Genomic DNA, 24,481 nt, shown 5'->3' with positions numbered 1-24,481 from the left:
CATTGGACAATTCATGTTTTTTGGTGACTTGGGAAAAGTTTTTTTATATATTCAGTAACTTATATTTTATTACACAGTTGTTTATTTCAACTGTGTTCAATTTAATGATTTAAATATTTTATAAGCTTGTTTACTTGTATAGTTATAATACTGTTTATGCTTCATTTTTGTTTATGCTTTATTTTGGTCAGACATACCAATCCATTTTCCCAGTTTTGTTGGAGCCAACTTTGTTCTGCTTCTCAGTGTTCTATTTCTTTAATTTTTGCTTTCATCTACAGTTTTTCTTTCAATATCTTAATGTTACTTTTATTTCTCTATACATATTTTTCAATGTAGATAGTCTATTTTCAGTTTTTCTTGTTTTCTAGTAAATCCATTTGAGTTTGAACTATTTCTTTTTGTACTGTAACTGCAGTCTGTGACATGAAGGGCTTTTGCTATTATTTCTACATTTTCCCTCTCAATAGGCTATAAATTATTTAGAAGTGAGTTTTCAACAACAGCAGCAAAATGAGTTTTGCAGTTTATATTTGTATTCAATGGGCATATAGGCAGGTTGACATTTTTTTACTTCTATAGAAGCTAGATTTTATCTTATTGGAAAATAATTTGATTAGCCCCTGGAAAAATTCTTTGAAATTTCTTTTCTCAAGAAAAAGTTAGATTTTATATACCATCCTTTTTTAAAGTTTTTTTTACCCTCCTTATTTTGAAAGTACATAGTCATATCTGATAGCTAATATCATGCATGCACTTAATTTCTTTGGAAGTTTTAGTGCCATTTACACCCTGAATCTCATGAGGTTGGCATTATCATGCTGTTTTTATGGGATGGAATACAGCCTTGGTGGGATTTGCCAGAGGTAACACACTCACACATAGCATTTTCCATTCTGTGGATCATGCCCACTGTATTGTTATGTTAGCGCCTTAGCTCTTTTTAATTGAAAATGAATTAAGAATTTATGAGCTACTTTGGACACATAAGAGATAAACTTCCATTTTCTGTATTCACTCACTAGTCTCTTACTCCCTAGAGACAGGATATAATGGAGATGCTTACATTTATATTGAAAGTGGTAGGAATAAAAATTTAATACAAATACATAACTGAAGGATGTGCTCTTTTTGTTCCAAGTGAAAAGAACTTATACCTAACAGTTTTTATGTCATGGGATTTTCTCTTACCAAGATCTTATTTGGCTGCTCTTGTTAACCTGCCAAAAAGAGTTCAGTGGTTGATAATTTGAGAGGTTTACAATTTTGTTTTTCATCCTACATCATTACTAATTTGTCTTTTGAGGTAAAAAATCTATTCTCCCAAAGATATACAGGATAATTTATACTGGTAGAACACATTGTAAATGTAAGCTGTTCTCTGTACCTTTCATCCCTTAAATGGAAACAGCTGGTCCTAGGAGCTGTTATTAAGTTTTAATTATTTATAAAGCTTGCTCCTCTTAATATTTTATGAAATACTTTGTATATGTAACTGAAGCAGATGTTGTCATAGATATTTTCACTAGGATAGTAACTCCAAAGAATAGTATACCAGTCTTCATAGTGTGTTTATGTTATTAATTTCTGTCTGTATAAGCAAACTCCATAAAAATAATATAGCTTTTGTACCAATTCATTAAATAAGATACCATTCTGAATGTGTTTGGAAATTAAATTCTTTATTCTTACCATTTTTAGTACCTAAAAGACAAACCAAAAAATAAATTTAATAAAATGAAACAGAAAAGGCATATGGCAAAATTCAATACTCTTTTTGTGACATTAGTAATAGAAGTTTACAGAACATGGTAACATTTGTGGGAAATCTGCACCTAGTAACCTTAAAAGTTGACAGAGTGTGGTATGGGCATTAGAATAGATACACAGACCAATAAAGCAAAATTGGGAACTAGAAAATAAACCTAAACTACTATGAGCAATTGATTGTTAACAGAGGTTTCTTGGGCCATTCAGTGAGAAAGGAATACTATCTTAAACCAAAAGTTCTGACTCACATGGATAACCTCTTATAAAAGAATAAAGTTGAATCACTACCTTTTGCATAGTTTCTAGTGAATTATAATGTTCTGCAAATTAATAATGAATGAAGAGTTGGAAGGCAACATGATAGGACTTGGATTTCTGTAAAATCAAATATTATTGATTTCTACTGCTACACAAGAATATAATGTAATGATCCATTTCTTCATACTGTTTGTTTTGCTGTTTTGTGTGTAGTAGGATATATATGCATATATGCTCACACATGTGCATACATATATGTATATATATACAAGTAAATACATTTATATTAGTCTGCACAGAAAGCAACAAGTATATGTACATGTATAATCTATGTTTATGTATGTATTGTATCCATGTATGTATTACATATGTAATACATACGCATATATACATGGATTTCTTTTCAGTTTGTCTTCATGACATGCTTTACCACAGTATTTTGAACTGGTGCTAATGTCTCATGCCTGTAATCCTAGCTACCTAGAAAGCTGAGATCTGAGGATTGTGGTTCAAAGCCGGCCCAGGCTGGAAATTCCCTGAGACATCTATCTCCAATTATTTACCAGAAAACTGAAAGTGACACAATAGCTCAAAGTGGTAGAGCACCAGCCTTAAGCAGAAAAAGCTCAGGAACAGCACCCAGCCACTGAGTTCAAGCCCCATGACTGACCCTCCTCCTTGAAAAAGACACTATTTTAGATACTACCTTTCTTTCTTTTCTTTTTTTTTTTTGCCAGCCCCAGGGCTTGAACTCAGGGCCTGAGCACTGTCCTTGGGCTTTCTGAAGGCCTAGTACTTTACCACTTGAGCCACAGCACCACTTCTGGCTTTTTCTATGTATGTGGTACCAAGGAATTGAACCTAGGTCTTTGTGCATACTCGGCAAAAGCATTCTTACCACTGGCCAAACTCCAAGTCCTGCATATTACCTTTCAAAAAGGTACCAAGAAGTGCTCTAAAAATAGGATTTTGTACTAGAAATAACATTATCTGACAATTTTCAAGTGGATGGGAATCTTCATAAAACACACTGAAGAGGCCCATAAAACTTAAAGGCTAGGAGAAACTATAAGAAATAACATACTTCTCCCTCTTCCTATTTTATGCCCTCTCCTCTTTCTTTTCTCTCTCCTCCTATTTTTCTTTCTTAATTGCCCCCACTTCCTGGATCAAAGGAAGGTAGATTTTTATGTGATGGATGTATTTTTTTTCTCTGAAAATGTTATGACTGCCTGTAATCCTACCTACTCAGAAGGCAGAGATTGAGAGGATCTTTTTTGAGCCAGCCCAGACAAGAACAGTGTATTTAACCACACCCCATCTTAACCAAAAAGTTGGCCATGATAACTTGCCCTCTTCATCCTATCTATGCTAGAAAAATAAATAAGGATTGGAGCCCCATCCTGGCCTGGGTAAAAATGAGAGATATACATCTAAAAACAAAGCAACAAAGGCTGGAAGTATGACTCAAGTGGTAGAGAATAAGGCCCTGAATTCAAACATAACACACACACACACACAAACACACACACACATTTATAAAATAAATAATAAAATATAAATGAAATAAATATGTATTTATCATATATACTTGAGAAAATAGAATGAATAAGTAAAAACTTATGGAAAATGAAAAATAAGATAATGTAATATTGTTTCTTCTCAACCACATAGTATTAGGGTTCTCATTTGTTTAGCAAAACAGTGGCAAGTGAACACGTACAGCACTGGTACTCACTGAATACAATCTTGAAAATGAACTATATAATTTATAGGCGAGGATTGAGGGGAAAAACTGGGAGAGAGTAAGGGAAGGGGTGGAGTGACATTGTCAAAAAAAAGTATACCCCTTATCTAGCTTACGTAAGTAACCCCTCAGTACATCACCTTTATGATAATACAAAAAGGAAAAAAATAGTTGAATAAATCTTAAACTCTTAATTTAACTATTATAATTACTAGACATTTTAACCTCATTAAAGACTTAAAACATCTTATTTTCTCTTTAGGTGGTACGGGACTATAACCTTCAGCTGTTTTTGCAAGAGAATGCTGTATTTCACAAACCTCAGCCTTTCCAGTTCCAGCCTTGTGACAGTGATACTGTAAGGAGATTCCAGATTGTTTCACTTGTACAGTTCTGTTTGTGCTTCAGTAACTATCAATTTTGGAGTAGTCTGGAACAGAAGAGTGTGCATCATTAATTTTATAACAAAACTGAGGATGCAGAGACACCATGACATTTCTTCTTTCTAAAATGTGCCTAAGATACCCAGTGTCTCTGCACACCTTCCTCCTGCTGAGGTTGTTATCCTAGGATGAATGAAGCAGAATATTCAGAGTATGGATAAGATTGTCAAACTTGATAAACCAAGAGTATGTCTTATTTGAGATTATTTTTGCCCTTCTGCAAAAAGTAACAGAATAATAGTGACTCTCATTCCATTTTTCCAAAGTCCAACAATGGCCTAACATCTTTCATTTCTAAACACTGTGCTAAATGTTCTTACCTGTACTGTCCTTATTTGCCTTAAAATTCTAACTCTGTGCTATTTTCTGTCCTTGCGCAATCTTTACTGGGCAGAGTTTAAAAGCTGCCCAACTGGTGGATATTGAACTGTCCCCTGTCAGTGCTCTGAGAATGACCATAGCTGAGGTATATGGGGGTATGGGTCCGGGTGGGAGGGATGGATGTGTGTGTGGGTTTGCATGTCAATAAAGGGCAGGACCTGGGGTTGGGATGAAAGTCATATATATGTAAGAGGAACAATTAAATGCATTGGCCGTGACATTGCTTTTACCTTATGAAGCAGAATTTTCCTTTTCTGGGTCTAGTGAAGAGCTTCTCGTTTTTCGTCTTGTCTAAAGCACCTTTATTTTCCCCAACATGGGTGCTAGGAAGAACTATCAAGCTCACCTGCCTTTACTAAAGGAGAAACTATAGTTTAAAAAAGAAAAGAGTTGGCCTAGTCATATCCTGAATGAATGATTTATACCTAATATGATTGGAATGTTAATATTCTTTTACAATTTATTTTACCTTTGGAGAAGGAATGGTCATTGCTTGGGGATCCGTTAATTTTTAACAATGGAAAACAATAAATATCTATACTTTTATAAAGCTCCCTAATAATTATTTTTGAAGTGTTTGCTGCGATTTCTCTTTTTGCCTATGTGTGAACTAGGGTTTAATCTCAGGACCTCCTACTTGCTAGACAGTTACTCTCCATTTGGGCAACATTTCCAATCCTGTTTTTCACTGTATTTTGTGTGCATATATGTTTGCACACAGTACTAGGGTTTGTATTTGGAGCCTCATACTCTTTCTCATCTTTCTAACTCAAAGCTGGCACTCTGCCCTTTGAGCCATACCAGCATTTCTGGGTTTTTGCCAGAAATTAATTGGAAATAAGAGTCTCTCAGATTTGTCTGCCCTGGATGGTTCTGAACCTAGATCCTCCACCCTCAGCCTACTGAGTAGCTAGAACTATAGGTGTAAGCCACCAGTGCTTAACTGCATCTAGCTGTTTATTGGTTGAAATAGGGTGTCAGGAACTTTTTACTGGACTGATCTTTAACCATGATCATTTCCAAGTCTGTAGATCCTGAAGAGTTAGGATTATAATCACACAAAACCTTATGATGGTTTAATTTGTATTTACCTAAGGACTGTTGAATTTACCTACTGCTTCTTTCAGGCTCATTAGCCATTAATATATCCATTTTCACTAAAAAAGTCTATTCTAATCTTTTTTCTATTTGAGTTGTTTATTTTATTATTATAGTTTATATTTTGAAGATGAATTAAAGTTTACCCTGTAGAGTCAAAAAATAATAATATGGATGGGTTGGGAATGTAGCCTAGTGGTAGAGTACTTGCCTCATATGCACAAACCCTGGGTTCGATTCCTTGGTACCACATACACAGAAAAGGCCAGAAGTGGCGCTGTGGCTCAAGTGGCAGAGTGCTAGCCTTGAGCAAAAAGTGTCCAAGGGCAGTGCCTAGGCCCTTCATTCAAGCCCCAGGACTGGAAAAAATGATAATATGGTCTGGATTAAAGATAATAATTAAAAATAATGGGGCCAGGAGTTTAGCCTAGTGTTACAGTGCTTGCCTAGCATACACAAAGACCCAGGTTCGATTCCTTGGTACCACATACATAGCAAAAGGCCAGAAATGGTTCTGTGGCTCAAGTGGTAGAGCTCTAGCCTTGAGAAAGCCCAATGACCAATGACAGTGCCCAGGCTCTGAGTTCAAGGCCCAGGACTGGCAAAAATAATAATCATAATAATAACAGCTGGATGCAGATGGCTCATGCCTGTAATCCCAGCTACTCTGGAGGCTAAGATCTAAGGATCATGGTTCAAAGCCATCCCTGAGCAGAAAGTCCATAAGACTCTTATGGACAAAAAATGCAATTGTGGCTCAAAGTAGTAGAACACTAGCCTTGAGCAAAAGTGCTTAAATACAGTGCTCAGACCATGAGTTCAAGCCTCATGACTGACAAAAATGTAAACAAAAACCAGAGAAAGGACAAAGGTATTTTGCAAGTTGGTAGCAAGTTGGTGATAGACTTTGAACCAAATTAAATCCAAATTAATCTTGGTGCAGACAGAAGGATTATATATTCTTACTGTATTGTCTTATTCCTCAGTTCTATTCAACTATTTTTTTCTTTAATCACATTGAATTGTTTTCCTGTCTGTTTGTGTGGTGGCTTGGTATTATAGGTTGGCATAAAAATGCTTTTCTTCCTTGCTTAGCTTAGCTAGGTTCTTTCACACCCCAAAGTCCACAGTCTTAGAGATGTTGCTTTCATGTTTAGCCATGTAATACAAAAAGCCTGTGTTCAGTGCTGCTCTCCTGGTCTTTTTCTGACTGTATGACATGAGATATTGTTCCAAGTAGCAGGGCCTGCCTCAGATTTTGAGTGCTGACTAAGGGAATGTTCTCTGGTCCGACTTTAGAAGGGTAACATTTGCATTAAAGATAACAATACTTTTCTCTCTATTCTTTCTTGTGCTGTAGAGTCGACAGCTGGAATCAGAAACTGGGACTACAGAGGAGCACAGTCTAAATAAGGAGGCTCGGAAATGGGCTACACGTGTGGCACGTGAGCACAAAAACATTGTTCATCAACAGCGGGTAAGTGAAGTGGAAGACATCCTAACTGTATTCAGTTTAAATTGAATGTGAGACAGATTTAAGAAGTTGAATTTTATTAATGTGAAAAATACCATTTTTTCTGTACTTTCCCAATAGTCAACATTATATTCTTAGTTATCTGTTTATCTTAAAACTTTAATAAACCCTCTAGCAGCAGCACAGTAATCTTTATCTGTTTACCACAGAATTACCTATCAATGGCTGCAATAGGTTTAAAGACACAGTTGTAGAGGCTGGGAGCATAGCCTGGTGGTAGAGTGCTTGCCTGGCATGCATGAAGCCCTGGGTTCAGTTCCTCAGTATCACATACTCAGAAAAAACCAGAAGTGGTGCTGTAGCCCAAGTGGCAGAGTGCTAGCCTTGAGCAAAACAGTGTCCAAGCAGAATCTGTGACCTGGATCTAGTGATCAGTTTGAACATTCCATTTGAAACACTTAAAGATCAACTTAGCCGACACTGGATTCATCTTCCTAGTGGATGAGTATATAACCTGGCCTTCAACCCACCTCATGTGCATGGGATCGATGACATCGCTGGGGAACCATTAGTCCAACAGGAGGATGATAAAGCTGAAGCAGTGGCTGCCAGGCTAAGACGGCACAAAGATGCTATGAAGCCAGTCATCAAATTATACAAAAGCTGAGGAGTTCTCCACCAGTTTTCTCGAACAGAGACTAACAAGATCCAACCTTATGTTTACTCACTTTTCTCGAACAAGATCACACCTATTCAGTCCAAACAAGCATTCTGAGCCTGCCCTGTGAAAGAACCAGAAAGACGTGATCCTTCATAAAATCATGTGTGTGTCTTGTATTGGTGCCGCGTCCACATTAGAAGCTAGCTGAGAAGGCATGTAGCATCTTTTCTAGTTCAAATGGTGAGGTGATAGGAAAACTATGGAGTATACGAAGATCATGAAGAAAGTGACGTGTCAAGCCCTTCACAAGAAAGCAAGTACAAGCTGGATTTCAAATGTCTACTCTGTCGAGACTGAGGTCTTTCTGCATGTGAGAGTGATGGCCTCTGGTTTTCCCCTCTTTCCAAAGGCTGTCCAACCATATCACCAGCAAACCTGAGAACACCAAGGGTTCCAGCCCCAGCTTCTCTCAGTTCTCTGCTGTATAATTAGTAAATTGAAGCTGATTATACTCACTGGCCGCTTCTGCCTTTACTGACTGTGCCCTCATGTTCCTTCCCTTTTTTTCCTGATATAGAGTAACACTTTCTATGCATCCCTGCATTATGTTCCTGCTCTATCTTTTGACTTCCTAGGCTATTACATAATATAGATAATTATTGTATTGCCTCCTCACCCTCCTGCAAATTCCTCTTTTTAGGAACTGAGATCAAGGGGATTGCATTGAATTTCTTTATGTACCAGAAACTGAGCCACATGGCTCAAAACTAGTCAAACTCATGGGTTTACTCTGTCTGATAAATGAAAGATTCTCAAAAGTCTTGGGAATCCTCAGGAAATAAAGGAAATCCTCACTGATGGAAATACTGAATAACAATCATATGTACGGAAATAGTAAAGGGATTACTGGATTTACAGAATTGTTAAGCTTTTGTTACTCAAGACAAAATGAATTTTGAACATGCTGCTAGATATAGACATTTTTCTTTATGAATGACCCAGATAGATGATAGTGGGGAGAAGGGAGCCTGTGGGGTAGATGAAACATTGCACTAGGTATATGTAGATTGAGTAGGCAGCATTTTAATTAGGGGAAAACAAAAAAAATTATTTTCCCCTATTCTTGCCTAAAAATGCAGTCTGTGGGCTGACCATAAAGTCTCAAAATTAAGATAATAGATATTTTGTCTTTCATTGCATCAATAAACCATTCATTGAAATATGAAAAGAAAAAAAAAGTGTCCAAGGATATTTTGTCTTTCATTGCATCAATAAACCATTCGTTGAAATATGAAAAGAAAAAAAAGTGTCCAAGGACAGTGCCTAAGCCCTGAGTTCAAGCCCCAGGACTAAAAAAGAATAAATAAAAATAAAAACACAATTGTAGATTCCATTAAACTGAATTTTCAAGACTGAACTCTAAGCACAAAACAATTATTTTAAGTATAGTTTTCACCAATTTCATTTCTATTTGTATCCTCTTTGTGTGTGTGTGTGTGTGTGTGAGAGCGAGAGAGAAAAAGAGAGAGAGAGAGAGAGAGGCGGGGGAGGGGGAAGTGTTTTGGTCAAAGCTAGTACTCTACCACTTGAACTATATAGCTCCATATCTGGCTTTTTGATAGCTGGAGATAAGAGTCACATGGACTTTCCTGCCTGGACTGGCTTCAAACTACAATCCTTAGATCTCACCCTCCTGAGTAGCTAGGGTTACACGTGTGAGCAACTGGTTCCTGGCTGTCTCTTATTTTTTGCCTTCACATCTAACTTCTTAAAAGAATTGTCTATGGCTAGGAATGTAGCTTAGTGATAGAGGGCTTGCCTAGCATCCATAAAGTCCCAGGTTTGATTCCTCAGTACCACATAACAGAAAAAGCCAGATGTGGTACTGTGGCTCAAGCCCCAGGACTGGCCAAAAAAAGAAAAAAAAAAGAGTTGTCCATCTTTATTGTCTTCTCACTTGATTTTCTTTTAAATGCCTGGGGGTTTGTTGAGATCTTTAGATATATTCATTTTGGTCTGTCTTCCCCTCCTTTTTCTTCATTCTCTTTCCTTTCCTTCAGAAAGACTAAATTTACAAAATCAGTATGATGCTTGTGTTAAGAGATCCAAGTACACACTCAGATTTCTCAGTTTTCTTAACCAGTCAAGAATTCCAAGATATTTAATAATTCCCTTCATCTTAAAACATTTTCTTGGGGCCAGGAGTTTGGCCTAGTGGTAGAGTGCTTGCCTAGCATGCACAAAGACCAGGGTTTGATTCCTCCTTACCACATACATAGAAAAAAGCTGGAAGTGGTTCTGTGGCTCAAGTGTAGAGCTCTAGACTTGAGAAAGCCCAAGGACAGTGCTCAGGCCCTGATTTCAAGCCAGGACTGGGAAAATAATTTTTTTCTTCTCTGTCAACCATGACTTATCCTGGTCTTCTCTGTATATTCCTAGATTCTTTCATAGGTTTCTCTTATTTCTGTCCCACAATTAAATATTTTAATTCCCTGGGTGTTGTTTTTGTTGTTGTTGTTACTAGGCCATCTTCTGATTCTTTTCTTTTGTGGGGGGGGGGGGCGGTGTTCATGGGGCTTGAATTCTGGGTCTGGGTGCTATCCCTGAGTTTTTCAGCTCAAGGCTACCACCCTACCCCTGAAGCCACAGCCCCACTTCCCCTTTTCTAGAGGTTAATTGGAGATAAGAATCTCAGATCCTCTTGTGCACCAGGGCTGGCTTTGAACCTTGATCCTCAGATCTCTGCCTCCTGAGTAGCTAGGATTACAGGCATGAGTGACTAGGCCCTGCTGCCAGCTTCTTATTCTGTTCTATACTCCCAGTAAAGGCAGTTTCAATCACGTCCATGAATTCACCTACAACCAAGTCATAAATTAATATTTGCTAAATTGGGCCTTACTATTCCTGTCTGCCCCTTTGCTCTTTTTGCCTATTTCACTAACTTGTCAACAACTCAAATTCTTTGTTCCTCCTGTAGAATGCTGCATAGCAAAATACCTCATACTTAATGCCACAAACAAGCTTTTTTTTTTTTGCTGGTCAGCTTCTTTGCGCTCAAGGCTAGCACTCTACCACTTGAGTCACTGCACTGCTTCCTTGGTAGATCTCAGCCCAGACAGGAAGCAAGATCCTATCTCAAAAATGACCAGCAAAAAATAGGCCTGGAGTTGTGGTTCAGTGGTAAGAACTTCTACCTAGCAAGCACAGTGACTGAATTCAAACCCATCTGGCAAGAAAAAAGAAAAAGTAAGACCAGCTGCTCACACCTATAATCCTAGCTCCTCAGGAGGCTGAGATTTGAGGGTCATAGTTTGATGCCAGCCAAAGGAAGAAACTCCATGAGACTCTTTTTTAAAAAAAATTACTATTTTCATACCCAATGATATGGACATGGTACAGGAAATATAAACACAACTACATAGACATAAAAACATGACTCTATAGACATAATGTTTTATTACATTGATTAATACGTATCTATGATATACAAACCTTTAGCCTAATTTTGATTATGTTCTAAAAACTAAGTGCCTGTGATTGTATATAGAGATTCCCTTCTTGAATACTTGTTTGTTAAACACATCATTTGAAATATGATGTAAAAATCAATGTTAATAAATTCTTTAATAAAAAACTTACTTTTTATTGTCAGGGTTATGTATAGAGGGGTTACAGTTACATTTGTCAGGTAGTAGGTACCTTACTTCACACACAATGATCTTTTCTCATGTTTTTGTCCCCATTCCCCCTCCCTATCATCTTGTTTTCCCCCCTTCCCTTTCCTATTGCAAATAAACAAATAAATGAATATACAATATGGCAGTTAACAAAGTCAGATATAGTAACAATATGAGATTGACCAAAGGGCAACAAAAGAGAAGAGAAATAATATAGTACATTAAGAACAATAATCACTCAAGATAAAGCTCTTGTTTCCATATCCTAGAGATCCTCTCATTTAGTCTCATCCTATATAGCCACATGTACCTAGATTTTGAGCTGTTTCTGCTAGGAGAGTCCTAGATTTTGTACCACTTATTATAAATGAGGGAAACTATTCAGTCTATGTTCCTTTGGATCTGGCTTACTTCACTTAATATGATTTTTTCCAAGTCTTTCCATTTCCTTTCAAATGAGGCAATATCATTCTTTCTGATGGCAGCATAGAATTCCATTGTGTATAAGTACCACATCTTCTTGATCCAATCATTTACTGAGGGGCATCTGGGTTGGTTCCATATCTTTGTTATGGTAAATAGTGCTGCAGTGAACATCGTTGTGCTACTGGATTTAGTGTGTCCTTATTTCTGGATGTTTGGCTAATTATCAAGGAGTGGATTTGCTGGGAGTTCTAACTTCTCAACAAAATACTGGCCAACCATCTTCAGCAACTCATCAAAAAAAAATATACACTACAATCAAACAGATTCATCACAGGGATGCAAAGTTGGTTCAATATACACACGTCAATTAATGTAATTAATCACATCAACAGGAGCAAGGACAAGAATTACATGACTGTCTCAATAGATGTAGAAAAGGCATTTGACAAGATCCAACACCCCTTTATGCTAAAAGCTCTGGAGAAACTAGGAATCCATGGAACATTCCTCAATATAATAAAGGCTGTGTGTGACAAACTCATAGCTAGCATTATACTTAATGGCAAAAAGCTAAAGCCATTTCCTCTAAAATCAGGAACAAGGCAAGGATGTCCATTCTCTCCACTTCTCTTAAACATAGTATTAGAGCCAGAGCAGTAAGGCAAGAAGCAAGCATAAAATGGATCCAAATAGGGAATGAGGAAATGAAACTTTCCCTTTTTGCAGATGACATGATTCTGTATTTAAAGAAACCTATAGATTCCACTCCCAAACTGCTTGAGCTGATTCAAAATTTTGGCAAGGTAGCAGGGTATAAAATTAACCCTCAAAAATCAACTGCCTTCCTGTATACCAACAACAGAGGAGCAAGGCAGCAATCAGGAAAGCAACTCCTTTTGCAATAGCCTCAAAGAAAATAAAGTACTTAGGAACAACTTAATGTAAAGGACCTTTATGATAAAAACTTTAAAAACCTCCTAAGATACCACCTTACCCTAACAAGAATGGCCAAGATTTTAAACTCAGACAATGACAGTTGCTGGCGGTGTTGTGGAGAAAAAGGAACCGTACTACAGTACTGGTGGGATTATAAACTAGCTCAGCCTCTCTGGAAAGCAGTGTGGAGGTTTCTTAAAGAACTGAAAATTGGTAATGGGTACCAAGACATGTGAAAGGGTATCAATGTATGTGAATTAATGCACCTTCTATCTGGCAAATATCATGTAACCCTTTTATTAATTACAATAAAAAATTTAAAAAAAAAAAAAAGAACTGAAAATTGACCTTCCCTACGATCCTGCCATACCACTTCTGGGCATCTACCCTGAACATCATAACCCAAGATATGATAAGGACACCTGCTCAGCTATGTTTATCTGTGCACTATTCACAATAGCCAGGCAATGGAAACAATCCAGATGCCCTACTGCAGATGAATGGATACAGAAAATGTGATACATATATACAATGGAATTCTACATAGCCAACAGACAAGATAAAATAATGGCATTTGCAGTGGATGAATCTAGAGTGAATCATTTTGAGTGAGACAAGTGAAGACCAAAGGAACAGAAGGCTCATGGTATCCTTAATAGGTGGCTATTAGATGCAAACAGTACAAGAGTGAGGACTCAATATTTGCATACCCAATGCTATGGACATGGTATTGGAAATATAAACACAACTACATAGACATAAAAACTTATGACTCTGTAGATATAATGTTTTATTTCATAAATTAATATGTATCTATGATATACAAACCTTTAGCCTAATTTTGATTATGTTCTAAAAACTAAGTGCCAGTGATTGTATATAGAGATTCCCTTCTTGAACACTTGTTTGTTAAACCTGTCATTTAAAATATTATGTAAAAATCAATATTAATAAATTCTTTAATAAAAAAAAACTTTAAAAACCTGAAAAAGGAAATTAAAGCAGAACTGAAGAAATGGAAAAACCTCCCATGCTCCTGCATTTGAAGAATTAACATCGTGAAAATGGCAATCTGCCAAGGGCTATCTACAAATTCAATGCAATACCCATCAATATCCCAATGTCATTCTTTAAGGAAATAGAAGAAGCAATCCAAAATTTCATATGGAATAATCAAAGATCCCGTATAGCAAAAACAATCTTTAGCAGAAAGAACGGTGCTGGAGGAATATCAATACCAAACTTTAGACTCTATTATAGAGCTATAGAAACCAAAACAGCTTGGTACTGGCACAAGAACAGGCCTGAGGACCAATGCAATAGACCTGAAGACCCAGAAATCAACCCACAGACTTACAGCCACCTAATCTTTGATAAGGGAGCCAAAATAATAGGATGGAAGAAAGACAGCCTCTTCACCAAGTGGTGCTGGCAGAACTGGTTAAGCACCTGCAGGAAGCTAAAGTCCTCCATGAGACTCATCTCTAACCACCAAAACTCTGAAGTGGAGTTGTAGCGAAAGTGATAGAGCTCTAGCTTTGAACAAGAAAAGCTCAAGAACAGCAGCTACTTCCTGAGTTCAAACCTCATGAACACACACACACACATCAACCATTTGATTGGTTTATTATGTGTTTTGTGAAAAGTTTAAAGATTTTGAAGCCGGATGCAAAGGCTCACACCTGTAATCCTAACTACTCAGGAGACTGAGATCTGAGGGCTGCAGTTCAAAGCCAGCCTGGGCACTAAAGTCCTTGAGATTCTTATCTCCAGTTCACCACCAGAAAACTGGAATTAATGCTGTGGCTCTTCAGGTCTTGACCTGAAGAGCTCAGGAACAACACCCAGTCCCAGAGTTCAAGTCCAAGATGACGAAAAAAAGAAAAGCTTAAAGATTTGTATCTTCACTCTGACTTGACAAGATTAAATGAGTGAATAAATGAAATGATTAAAAGTTTAAAATTGAGGGCCGGGAGTTTGGCCTAGTGGTTAAAGTTCTTGCCTAGCATGCACAAAGACCCAGGTTCAATTCCTTGGTACCACATACATAGAAAAAAGCCAGAAGTGGTGCTGAGGCTCAAGTGGTAGAGCTCTAGCCTTGAGAAAGTCCAAGGACAGTGCTCAAGCCCTGAGCTCAAGCCCAGGACTAGCAAAAATAAAAAATAAAAAATAAATAAAAGTTTAAAACTGAACAAAGTAACTTAAAGTTTTTTGAATCATCTTAATACTTTTAAGTAAGGAAAGATAATAGAGAAACAGTCATCATCATTTTTCTATTTTCTTTCTTAGGTTCTAAATGATCTGGAATGTCATGGAGTTGCAATATCAGAACAAAATCGGATAGACCTGGAACAGAAAATAGATGAAGCCAGAGAAAACATCCGTAAAGCAGAGGTAAGGTGGCAACTAAACATGCATTTTGTCTAGCTCTAGTCAGTGTCACACTAGTATTTATTAAGTTACTACTTTGCAGAAAAGTAGCATTCATGACAGCTTCAAACCTACTCTGGAGTCAACAATCATGAAACAAGAATAAATCAGAGTGAAGATGCAAACCTTTAAACTTTTCACAAAACACATTAATAAAACAACCAAATGGGTGTGTGTGTGTGTATGTGTTTGTGTGTGTTTAGAGGCTAAAAATCTCTTCTATGTAGAAAGTTCCCCAGATCAGGGACATGAGATGAGTGTTTAAGAATAAGGAAGTGCCATGAGTATGGCCTTAGTGGTAGAATGCTTGCCTAGCATGCACAAAGCCCCGGGTTCAGTTCCTCAGTACCATGTACACAGAAAAAGCTGGAAGTGGTACTGTGGCTCAAGTGGGAGAGGACTAGCCTTGAGAAAGCTTAAGGGCAAGTCTGAGTTCAAGACCCAGGACTAGCCAAAATAGAAAGAATAGGGAAGGCCAGGCACAGTGGTTCATCCCTGTAATCTTAGCTACACAGGAAGCTGGGATTTGAAGATCATGGAGCTGGCCTAAACAGAAAAGTCCCCATGAGAATCTTATCTCCAATTAACCATTCAAAAATCAGAAATGGCACTGTGACTCAAATGCTAGAGTGCCAGCCTTCAGTACAAAGAAGCTCAGTCACAGTACCCAGGCTCTGAGTATAAGCCCCATAACCAAAGAACAGGGAACATTTAAGACCTATAGTTTTAGCTACTCTGAAGAAGTAGAGACAAGATGATTAATTGCAGTTGTATGCAATTGTATGGCAGTCTTTCAAAAAGACTGTGGGTATGGCTGAGATGGTAGATTGTTTTCTAGATGTCCTGAGTTCAATCCCAAGTACTAAAGGAAAAAAACAGGAAAGAATTAGTTAAAAGGAGTGAAAAACTACATTTTAATAGTAGGTTTTAATCTTTTCTTGAAGTCATGGGATGATTAAGAGTTGTTGAAAGCTGTGAAAGTTCTCCTACTAAAAAGAAAATATAGCCATGGCTACTACTCCCTGACCAATAAGGTTGAGGTTGAAAGGAGAAATAAAGTATTAGCAAAGGAGGAATACATAGGGTATTGATTGGCCATTGGATATAATTAGGGTACATTTCTGTGAGGAAATATAATTGGAAGTAGCACATACATAGGAATTAATCTACTTGGCTGCTAGATAGTGAAAAAATATAGGAACATAGGTTTAAAAAAAAGTGGGGGCCAGGAGTTTGGCCTAGTGGTAGAGTGCCTACCTAGCATGCACAAAGACCTGGGTTCAATTCCTCGGTACCACATACATAGAAAAAGCCAGAAGTGGTACAGTGGCTCAGGGTAGCACACTAGCCTTGAGGAAAGCCCAAGGACAGTGCTCAGGCCCTGAGCTCAAGCCTAGGACTGGCCAAAAAAAAAAAGCTAAGATTATGTTCTTGTTAGGAAGGCAGAGAAAATGCCAAATATACCTAAGACTATAAAAACATAAGTGCCAAACAGTAGTCCATACGATTATATTTAAAAAAAAAAAACAGTATGCAAGGAGCTCTGGGATAGGGATTATCAGGTTAGCTGGTTAGAGGTACAATGAATGTAGCAAGTAAGTGATGTTTAATTTGTCAAAAATAAAAGGGGGAAGCACAGATTGATTTCCTGTATCTCTAAGGAGAATAACTTGAACCAAAAAATGAAGGTTGGATGGAGGCAACTTTGAGTTTCGTAATGGAAAGTACCAAAGGCCTAACAGACCTTCCCATTGGCAGAATACATATCCCTAGGACATAACAGCCTGAATGACAAGAAGATTCCAAGCATGGGTCTGTCTGAGGCTATATACAGGAATGCTTTATTGGTTAAGGGTTCATCTAAACTAGTTCATCAAACCCTTGAGGTTTTAAGAGAGTGCTTTAGTGGTTGTAATGTGAAGGATAGAGATAGCACAAGGAATTTGAGAATGTTTTTGGCACAACCCCATGGAAGCAATCTGAGTCACAGCCCACTTGCCATCTGTTCTTCTCACCTATACTTTGTTCCTGGCACAGTCTGACATGGAGTCTTCTTGGTGAGGTAGTCAGGATGTGCAGTGAATAACATTTTCCTCCCGGGGCTCAGAAACATGGCTAAACCACTACCCTAGCATGCATGCCAAATACTATGGGTGGACCTTTGCTTGTGTGGGAAATGCTGGCTGGTGGTGGAGGAGTTTTTCCTGTTACTTGTTTCACCATACTCTGATGAAGCCTACTGGAACAGAAATGGTTATTTTGAGACAGTCTCAGAAGTTTTCTGAAGAGTGTGTTCTTATGTTTTTCCATGTGCAGACTTCATCCATGATGTCAGGACTAATATATGTCTACCCAGATCCCCATCCTTAGTAGTATCAGTAGAAGTTGTCGGTCAGTCTTTATTGAGGCCTTATGACCTGTTTTTCCATTAATAACTGTGCTAAGTTTATAGTTTATTAGCTTAAAAGTAAAAATATATATAACAGAGTGTCCTGATGCAAGAATTTAAGTCTGCATTGTCAAAGATAATTTTCTTGCCAAAAATAAGGAATATGCTAAAACTATGATGTCAAATCTATTATCTCAGTTTTGAATATTGGTGAAATTTAATTCTAATATCTTAAGATTTTCTCTCACTTTCTATTATCAGACATTAAAAATAGACAAGTTAACTGATAATTAGACCATTTATTGAGGTAGCACTTACAGGATTGTCATAATGAAAGTTAGATAGGATAAACCACAAGAGTATTTATTTCTCTGTATACCCTTTTTCTCTTTTCTACTATATTAGTTTGCCTTAGTTTTTTTTTTTTCTGTTTTACTCCGTGGTTAATTTGCTTTACTATAAACACACACACACACACACACACACACACACACACAACTGATTAAGGACTGAGAATGGGGCTTAGTGGTAGTGTGCTTGTCTCTCACGTATGAAGCCCTGGGTTTAATTCCTCAGAACCACATAAACAGAAAAAGCTAGAAGTGATGCTGTGGCTCAAATGGTAGAGTTCTAGCCTTGAGCACAGTCTCAGAGACAGCACCCAGGCCCTGAGTTTAAGCCCCAGGACTGGCAAAAAAAGAGAATGGGAAGCAAAGGTAATTAAAATTTGATTCTATTTTGGTGAACAATGTAATTATCTTCCTTTTTTAATTTCTGTTAATGTGAATGGTACTCTCCTTTGTTGTTTAATCTCCTTTGTCTCCTCTGTTATGGAGCTCAGTAATGGATTTAATGAACTTATGGTTGGGTACCAGTGGTTCACACCTATAATCCTATGATCCAATCTGAGGATCCCAGTTTTGAAACCAGCTCAGACACCAAGAGATTCACAAAAAGCTAGAAGTGGAGATGTGGCCCAAATGGTAGAGTACCACCAGCCTTGTAGGAAAAAGTTAAGCAAGAATGTGAGGCCCTGAGTTCAAGTCCCAGTACACACACACACACAGTTTCCAATGAGAAAAAATTCAAAATAGGAATGCCATACATTTCTAAAAGTAGAAATATGGGGCTGGGAGTTTGGCCTAGTGGTTAAAGTGCTTGCCTAGCATGCATGAAGACCCGGGTTCGATTTCTCGGTACCACATACATAAAAAAAAAAAAGCTGAAAGTGGTGCTGAGGCTCAAGTGGTAGAGCTGTAGCTTTGAGAAAGTCCAGGGACAGTGGCTCAGGCCCTGAGCTCAAGCCCAGGACTGACCAAAAAAAAAAAAAAAGGGGGGGGGAGCCCTGAAGTTCTCCTAAGTCTAAAAGTAGAAATATATAACGATTAGTTCTTGGTTGGTTAATTTTGAAAAATTCACTAATTGGTTAATTCAGCAATTTGATGAATAGCTGCTACATTCTAAATGCTAAAACACAATATAGTGACAAACTATTACTATATTTATTTATAAGGTTTTTAGGATTATTACATGAATATCTGTAATACTTGTGGCACAGCCTCAGCTAATTCAAGAATTGGGATAAGAGTTGGTTAAATGAAACATTAACATATATATACACACATACAATTATCAACTAATATGTCTACTTGAAAAGTAGATGTTAAGCCAGGCACTGATCACTAACCCATGAAATCCTAGCTGTTGAGGAGTCTGAGATCTAAGGATCATGGTTCGAAGCCAGCCTGGGCAGGAAAGTCTATAAGACTCTACCTGCAATAAACTACTAAAAGCCAGAAGAAGAGCTATGGCTCAAGTGGAAGAGTATTAACTTTGAGCAAAAGAAGCTTAGGGACAATGCCCACATCCTGAGTTCACTAAAAATGGGGAAAAAATAGTAGCCATAAGAATGTTATAGCATTAAGATATTAAATATAGCCAGGCATCAGTGGCTCACGCCTGTAACCCTAGCTACTTAGGAGGTTGAGATCTAGAGCCATAACTTTGAGCAAAAAAGTTCAGGGACAGTACCCAAGCCCTACAGCTGACAAAAAAAAAATGAGAGGAAGAAAAGAAGGAGAAGAAAAGGAGGAGGAGGATTGTATGATTATCATCACAGGTTTTCATTGTAGTAGTATTACTTCTTGAGTAATCACTTTTAAATATTTTCTTGTGAAAATTTTTAAACCCAGAGAAAATAGAAAAATAAACATGTATTTCTGAATATCCAGATTGTTTTATAGTTAGTTTTTTGTTTTGTTTTTTTTTCTTTTGCCAGTCCTGGGCTTGAGCTCAGGGCCTGAGCACTGTCCTTGGACTTTCTCAAAGCTAGAGCTCTACCACTTGAGCCTCAGCACCACTTCCAGCTTTTTTCTATGTATGTGGTACCAAGGAATCGAACCCGGGTCTTCATGCATGCTAGGCAAGCACTTTAACCACTAGGCCAAACTCCCGGCCCCAATATAGTTAGTTTTTTATATAGACTAATCCATTATTTTGTAATGTCGAAATTATATCAAAAACTTAATTGGAAACATACTCAATTTGGGGACAGAAATAATTTATAGTCTTTGCCCATCAGATCAGAAATTATATGATATAAAGTTCTTATCATATGATATAAAGGTGGTGCTAAAAACTTGATACATAAGGCCATATAGTATGAAGCTAATTGAATGAACCTCTAGGATATTGAAACAAAAGCCATATAAGGAATGATTGCTGTCCTTAAGGTGCTATGTTATCTCTCATCTCTTTTGCTGTTCCTTTATTATCTCATATTGTCACAGTATCTCACTTTGTTATCTGATATATTGGATACATTTGTATTTGGTTACTTGAAATTGGACAGGGAAGGGGGGAAAACCAAGAGGGGGGGTGGTGGGGAGGGTAATGGGGACCAAGACATGTGGAAGGGTATCAATGTATGTGAATTAATGCACCTTCTATCTGGTAGATATCATGTAACCCTTTTATTAAATACAATAAAAAATATTTTAAAAAAATTTTTAAAAAGGTGGTGCTACCAGATCTATCCACAAAAAAGATTCTTGTCCCATTCCCAATAGCATTTTGCAGATACTAGTTTTCTCCAGTGGTAACAAGTGCTCTACCACTAAGCCACATTCCCAGCCCAAGGTACTGAGTTTGAAGTCAAAGAATTTGGTTACTGGGCAAGAGCTTTATTGCTTAAGCCACTCATACCTAAATTTTCTTCCTTACCCCTGCTTTTTTGCCTGTATTGGAGCTTGAACTCAAGACCTCCTCTTGCTCAGTTTTTAGCAGTCTAGATCATTTGAGCCATGTCTCTTCTGGCTTTTTTGCTGATTAATTGGCAAAAAGAATCTCATGGATTTATGTGCCCATTCGACCTCTAACTATAATTAAAGGGCTGAGGGGTTGGTAGTTTGCTCTAGTGGTAGAGTACTTGCCTAACATGCACAAAGACCCAGTTTCAATTCCTCATTACCACATACATAGAAAAAAGCCAGAAGTGGTTCTATGGCTCAAAGTGGTAGAGCTCTAGCCCTGAGAAAGCCCAAGGACAGTGCTCGGGGCTGAACCACTCTTCCCTTTTTATTCCATCTGGTCTCCACCTACGGGATAGTGCCACCTCCTTTGTATGGGTCTTCCTAGGACCCTTAGTTAATTCTTCCTGGAAACATACTAATAGACATACCCAGAATTATACTTACTAAACTCCTAGGTGCTTCTCAGACCAGTCAAGTTGGTAGTCAGGATTAACTATCACAGCCAAGCACTTAAAATTTTGAATCAGCACATCATTAAAATCCATTTGAGGACATCCTTGGTATGGTAGTACGTGACTGTAGTCTCAGACATGAGTAAGGCAGGAGGATTGTGAATTGAGGCTAGCTTGCCTGTGCTATATGCGAATATGCGATCCTGTCTCCAAAAATTTAAAAAAATTAATTCACAAACACTAGAAATTTTACCCTAAATAATTGTTAAAAGATAAGCAGCTACAAGCTCTTGAAGATTTTGAGGAAAACAAACTAAATTGAGTTCTTCCTACACTACACCCACAACATGGATCATTTTCATAACACCAGAATGTGTGGGATTTTTCCACAGCAGCAAGCCAGCAAGCAGTTCTTGTTTGCAAATACCATGTTCATCAGTTGTTGTGTAAAGTACCGACAAAACTAGATATTAAGCAAACTAGGCTAGCTGGTGTTGACAGAAGTGAATATTCTGAATTCTCACAGCTTTTTTTAATTTCTCTACTTGTTAAATAAAAACTTTTTTGAGCCAGGCACGGTGGCTCATGCCTGTAACCCTAGCTACTCAGGAGACTGAGATCTGAGGCTCAAGGTTCAAAGCCAGTCTGTGCACAGAAAGGACACTTATCTCCAATTAACCTCTAGAAAAGTAGGAAGTGGGACTTGGATCAAGGGTAGGATGGTAGCCTTGAGCTAAAGAGCTCAAGAGCAGCACCCAGGCCTAATTCAAGCCCTATGACCCACCAAAAAAAAAAAAAAAAAAAAAAAACTTTTTTGATTTCTAAACTTGTTGGTTAACTTAAAAGCAAAAACATTTCATTGCTTTAAAATGTATACTCAAATGTTGCTGGACCAGTTGGCTCTATATAAAAGAATGGAGCTACACTCAAAACATAAACTTAAAGCCAGGCACTAGGGGTTCATGCCTGTAATCCTAGCTACTCAGGAGGCCGAGATCTGAGGATTATCATTCAAAGTCCAGGCACAAAAGACTATGAAACTCCATAACTACCCAAAAACTAGTGGCTCATGTGGTAGAGTGTTAGTTAGCCTTGAGCGAAGAGCTAAGGGACAGCACCCAGGCCCATAGTTCAAGTCCCAGGACTGGCAAAAAATAAAATAAACATACTTAAACACAGAGTTTTTCTGAACAGGCGTTACATGAATTGGGTAGTACCAACCATTTGTAGTTAAATATTCAAGAAAGGCTAAAAGTGTGTGTGCACTTGCGTTCCCTCTCCCCCCCACTCTCTCACTCTCAATTGGCAATGTAGAGCAATAGCCTTATTTGGATCATTCCTGGTAGAAGTCCTTAGAAGGAGTTGGCATTTTCTGACTTGTTAAAACTTACATTTCATTTTACCCCTTTACCTTAGTCTGGTTCTGGTTTCCTTAACCTAGGAACCCAGGGCCCTGCAGCCTAATGATCCCAAAGAGTTGTACATTAATTCAAAATAAATGCATAAAGCCCTTCTATAATCCTAGCTACTCAGGGAACTGAGATCTGAGGATTGTGATTCAAAGTCAGACTGGGAAGTAAAGTTGTGAGAATCTTATCTCCAGTGAAGCATCAAAAGCCAGAAATGGAGCTGTGGCTCAAGTGGTAGAGTGCTAGCCTTGAGTAAAAAAAACTCAGGGATAGCTGGGTTCAAGCCCCAGACCTGGCACAAAAAGAAATCACTTAAATGTAACATCTGAAGGTATAAAACACACCAGAATCTAGATAAGTAAGTCTCTGTGACCTTGAATTTGTTTCTTAGAAAAGAAAGAAAACTAAATAAATTAGACCTCATTAAAATTAAAATTTTTTCAAAGATGTTTCAAAAAGGCAAACTCTGTAACCCATGGAATTTGGCGGGGGGGGGAGGTAGTTTGCAAATCATGTACTTGATAAAGGACTTGTTTCTAGAATACACACACAAAAAATATGAAAACAGAAACATAAAATGAAAAGAATGGAAAGACAACCCAATTTAAAATGGGCAAAAACAATTGGAAATGTGGCTCAGTGATAGAGTACTTGCTTAGCAGCATGAGACTCTGAGTTCAACCCCAAGTACCACATATACACATCCCAAAAGGCAAAGGATTCAAGTAAAAATTTCTCCAAAGAAAATGTAAAAAATAAACAGGAGAAAAGGTGATAGTTTGACACCATTAGTCATCAAGGAAATGCTAAGAGACCAGTAAGATACCTTTTTACACCCACTAGAATGGCTATAATCAAAAATTATTAATGAGTGTTTGTCTCAGGATATGAAAAAGACCTCCTACAGTTTCTGGGCTTAAATGATGTGTCTACTCTGAAATACAGTGTTTTTTTTTTCAAAATGGTTAAATTTAAAGTTGCTTGTGACTCAGTGGTGCCAATTGTAGGGATACACAAAACCATATTTCACACAGAAACTTGTTCATATATGGTTATTCCAATATTATTTACAGTATCTTAAAAACTAGAAAAACATGTCTGGGAGCAGAGCCTACAGGTGAAGTGCCTGCCTAGCATGCATGAAGCCCTGGATTCCATTCCTTGGTACCATGTATACCGAAAAGGCTGGAAGTAGTACTGTGACTAAAGTGGGAGAGTGCTAGCCTTGAGAAAATCCAAGGACAGTGCCCAGGCCCTGAGTCCAAACCCCAAGGACTGGTGAATAATAATAATAATAACAACAACAAAAATATTATTTGACAAAACAATAAAATGGTATATGCATACTACAGAATGTTGACCATTGAAAGGAATGTAATACTGATTCACATATAACTATATGGATCAGTCTTGAAAACATTCTAAGAGAAAGAGGCTAATCACAAGAGATCACATATTAAAATATGTCCAGTCCTAAAAGAGTCACCGGTCAATCAGAAAGGTAAGTGTAATACGATGACTACCACAATATAACAGGATGTAAAGAGAACTTTAAGAACAGAGAAAGGGATACAATTATATAAGGAAAGAGAAATACTTAGAATAATCTTCATAGCAAAAATAATATTTGAGCTGACCCAGTTAAGAGCTCACCAGACATCAAAACGCAATGAAAAAAA

The 24,481-nt window shown here is 37.6% G+C and overlaps 1 protein-coding gene across 2 annotated transcripts in view; it reads left to right on the top strand.

Annotated features, from left to right (window-relative positions):
- Positions 1 to 24,481, top strand: part of Fchsd2 (FCH and double SH3 domains 2) — a 189,164-nt gene that overhangs the window by 137,512 nt on the left and 27,171 nt on the right. Inside the window, exons 10-13 of one of the 2 annotated variants that reach the window (XM_090348381.1) lie at positions 4,038 to 4,133; positions 4,613 to 4,684; positions 7,058 to 7,174; positions 15,161 to 15,265. In XM_090348381.1, coding sequence (XP_090204507.1) covers positions 4,038 to 4,133; positions 4,613 to 4,684; positions 7,058 to 7,174; positions 15,161 to 15,265 — 390 coding nt within the window. The remainder of the gene's footprint in view (positions 1 to 4,037; positions 4,134 to 4,612; positions 4,685 to 7,057; positions 7,175 to 15,160; positions 15,266 to 24,481) is intronic. The other variant, XM_090348382.1, reaches the window with a different exon arrangement.

This window comes from Megascapheus bottae, chromosome 16 (assembly GCF_031878675.1).
Source record: "Megascapheus bottae isolate mThoBot1 chromosome 16, mThoBot2.hap1, whole genome shotgun sequence".
NCBI classification, from domain to species: Eukaryota; Metazoa; Chordata; class Mammalia; order Rodentia; family Geomyidae; genus Megascapheus; species Megascapheus bottae.
This window is presented reverse-complemented; position numbering and strand designations above follow the sequence as displayed.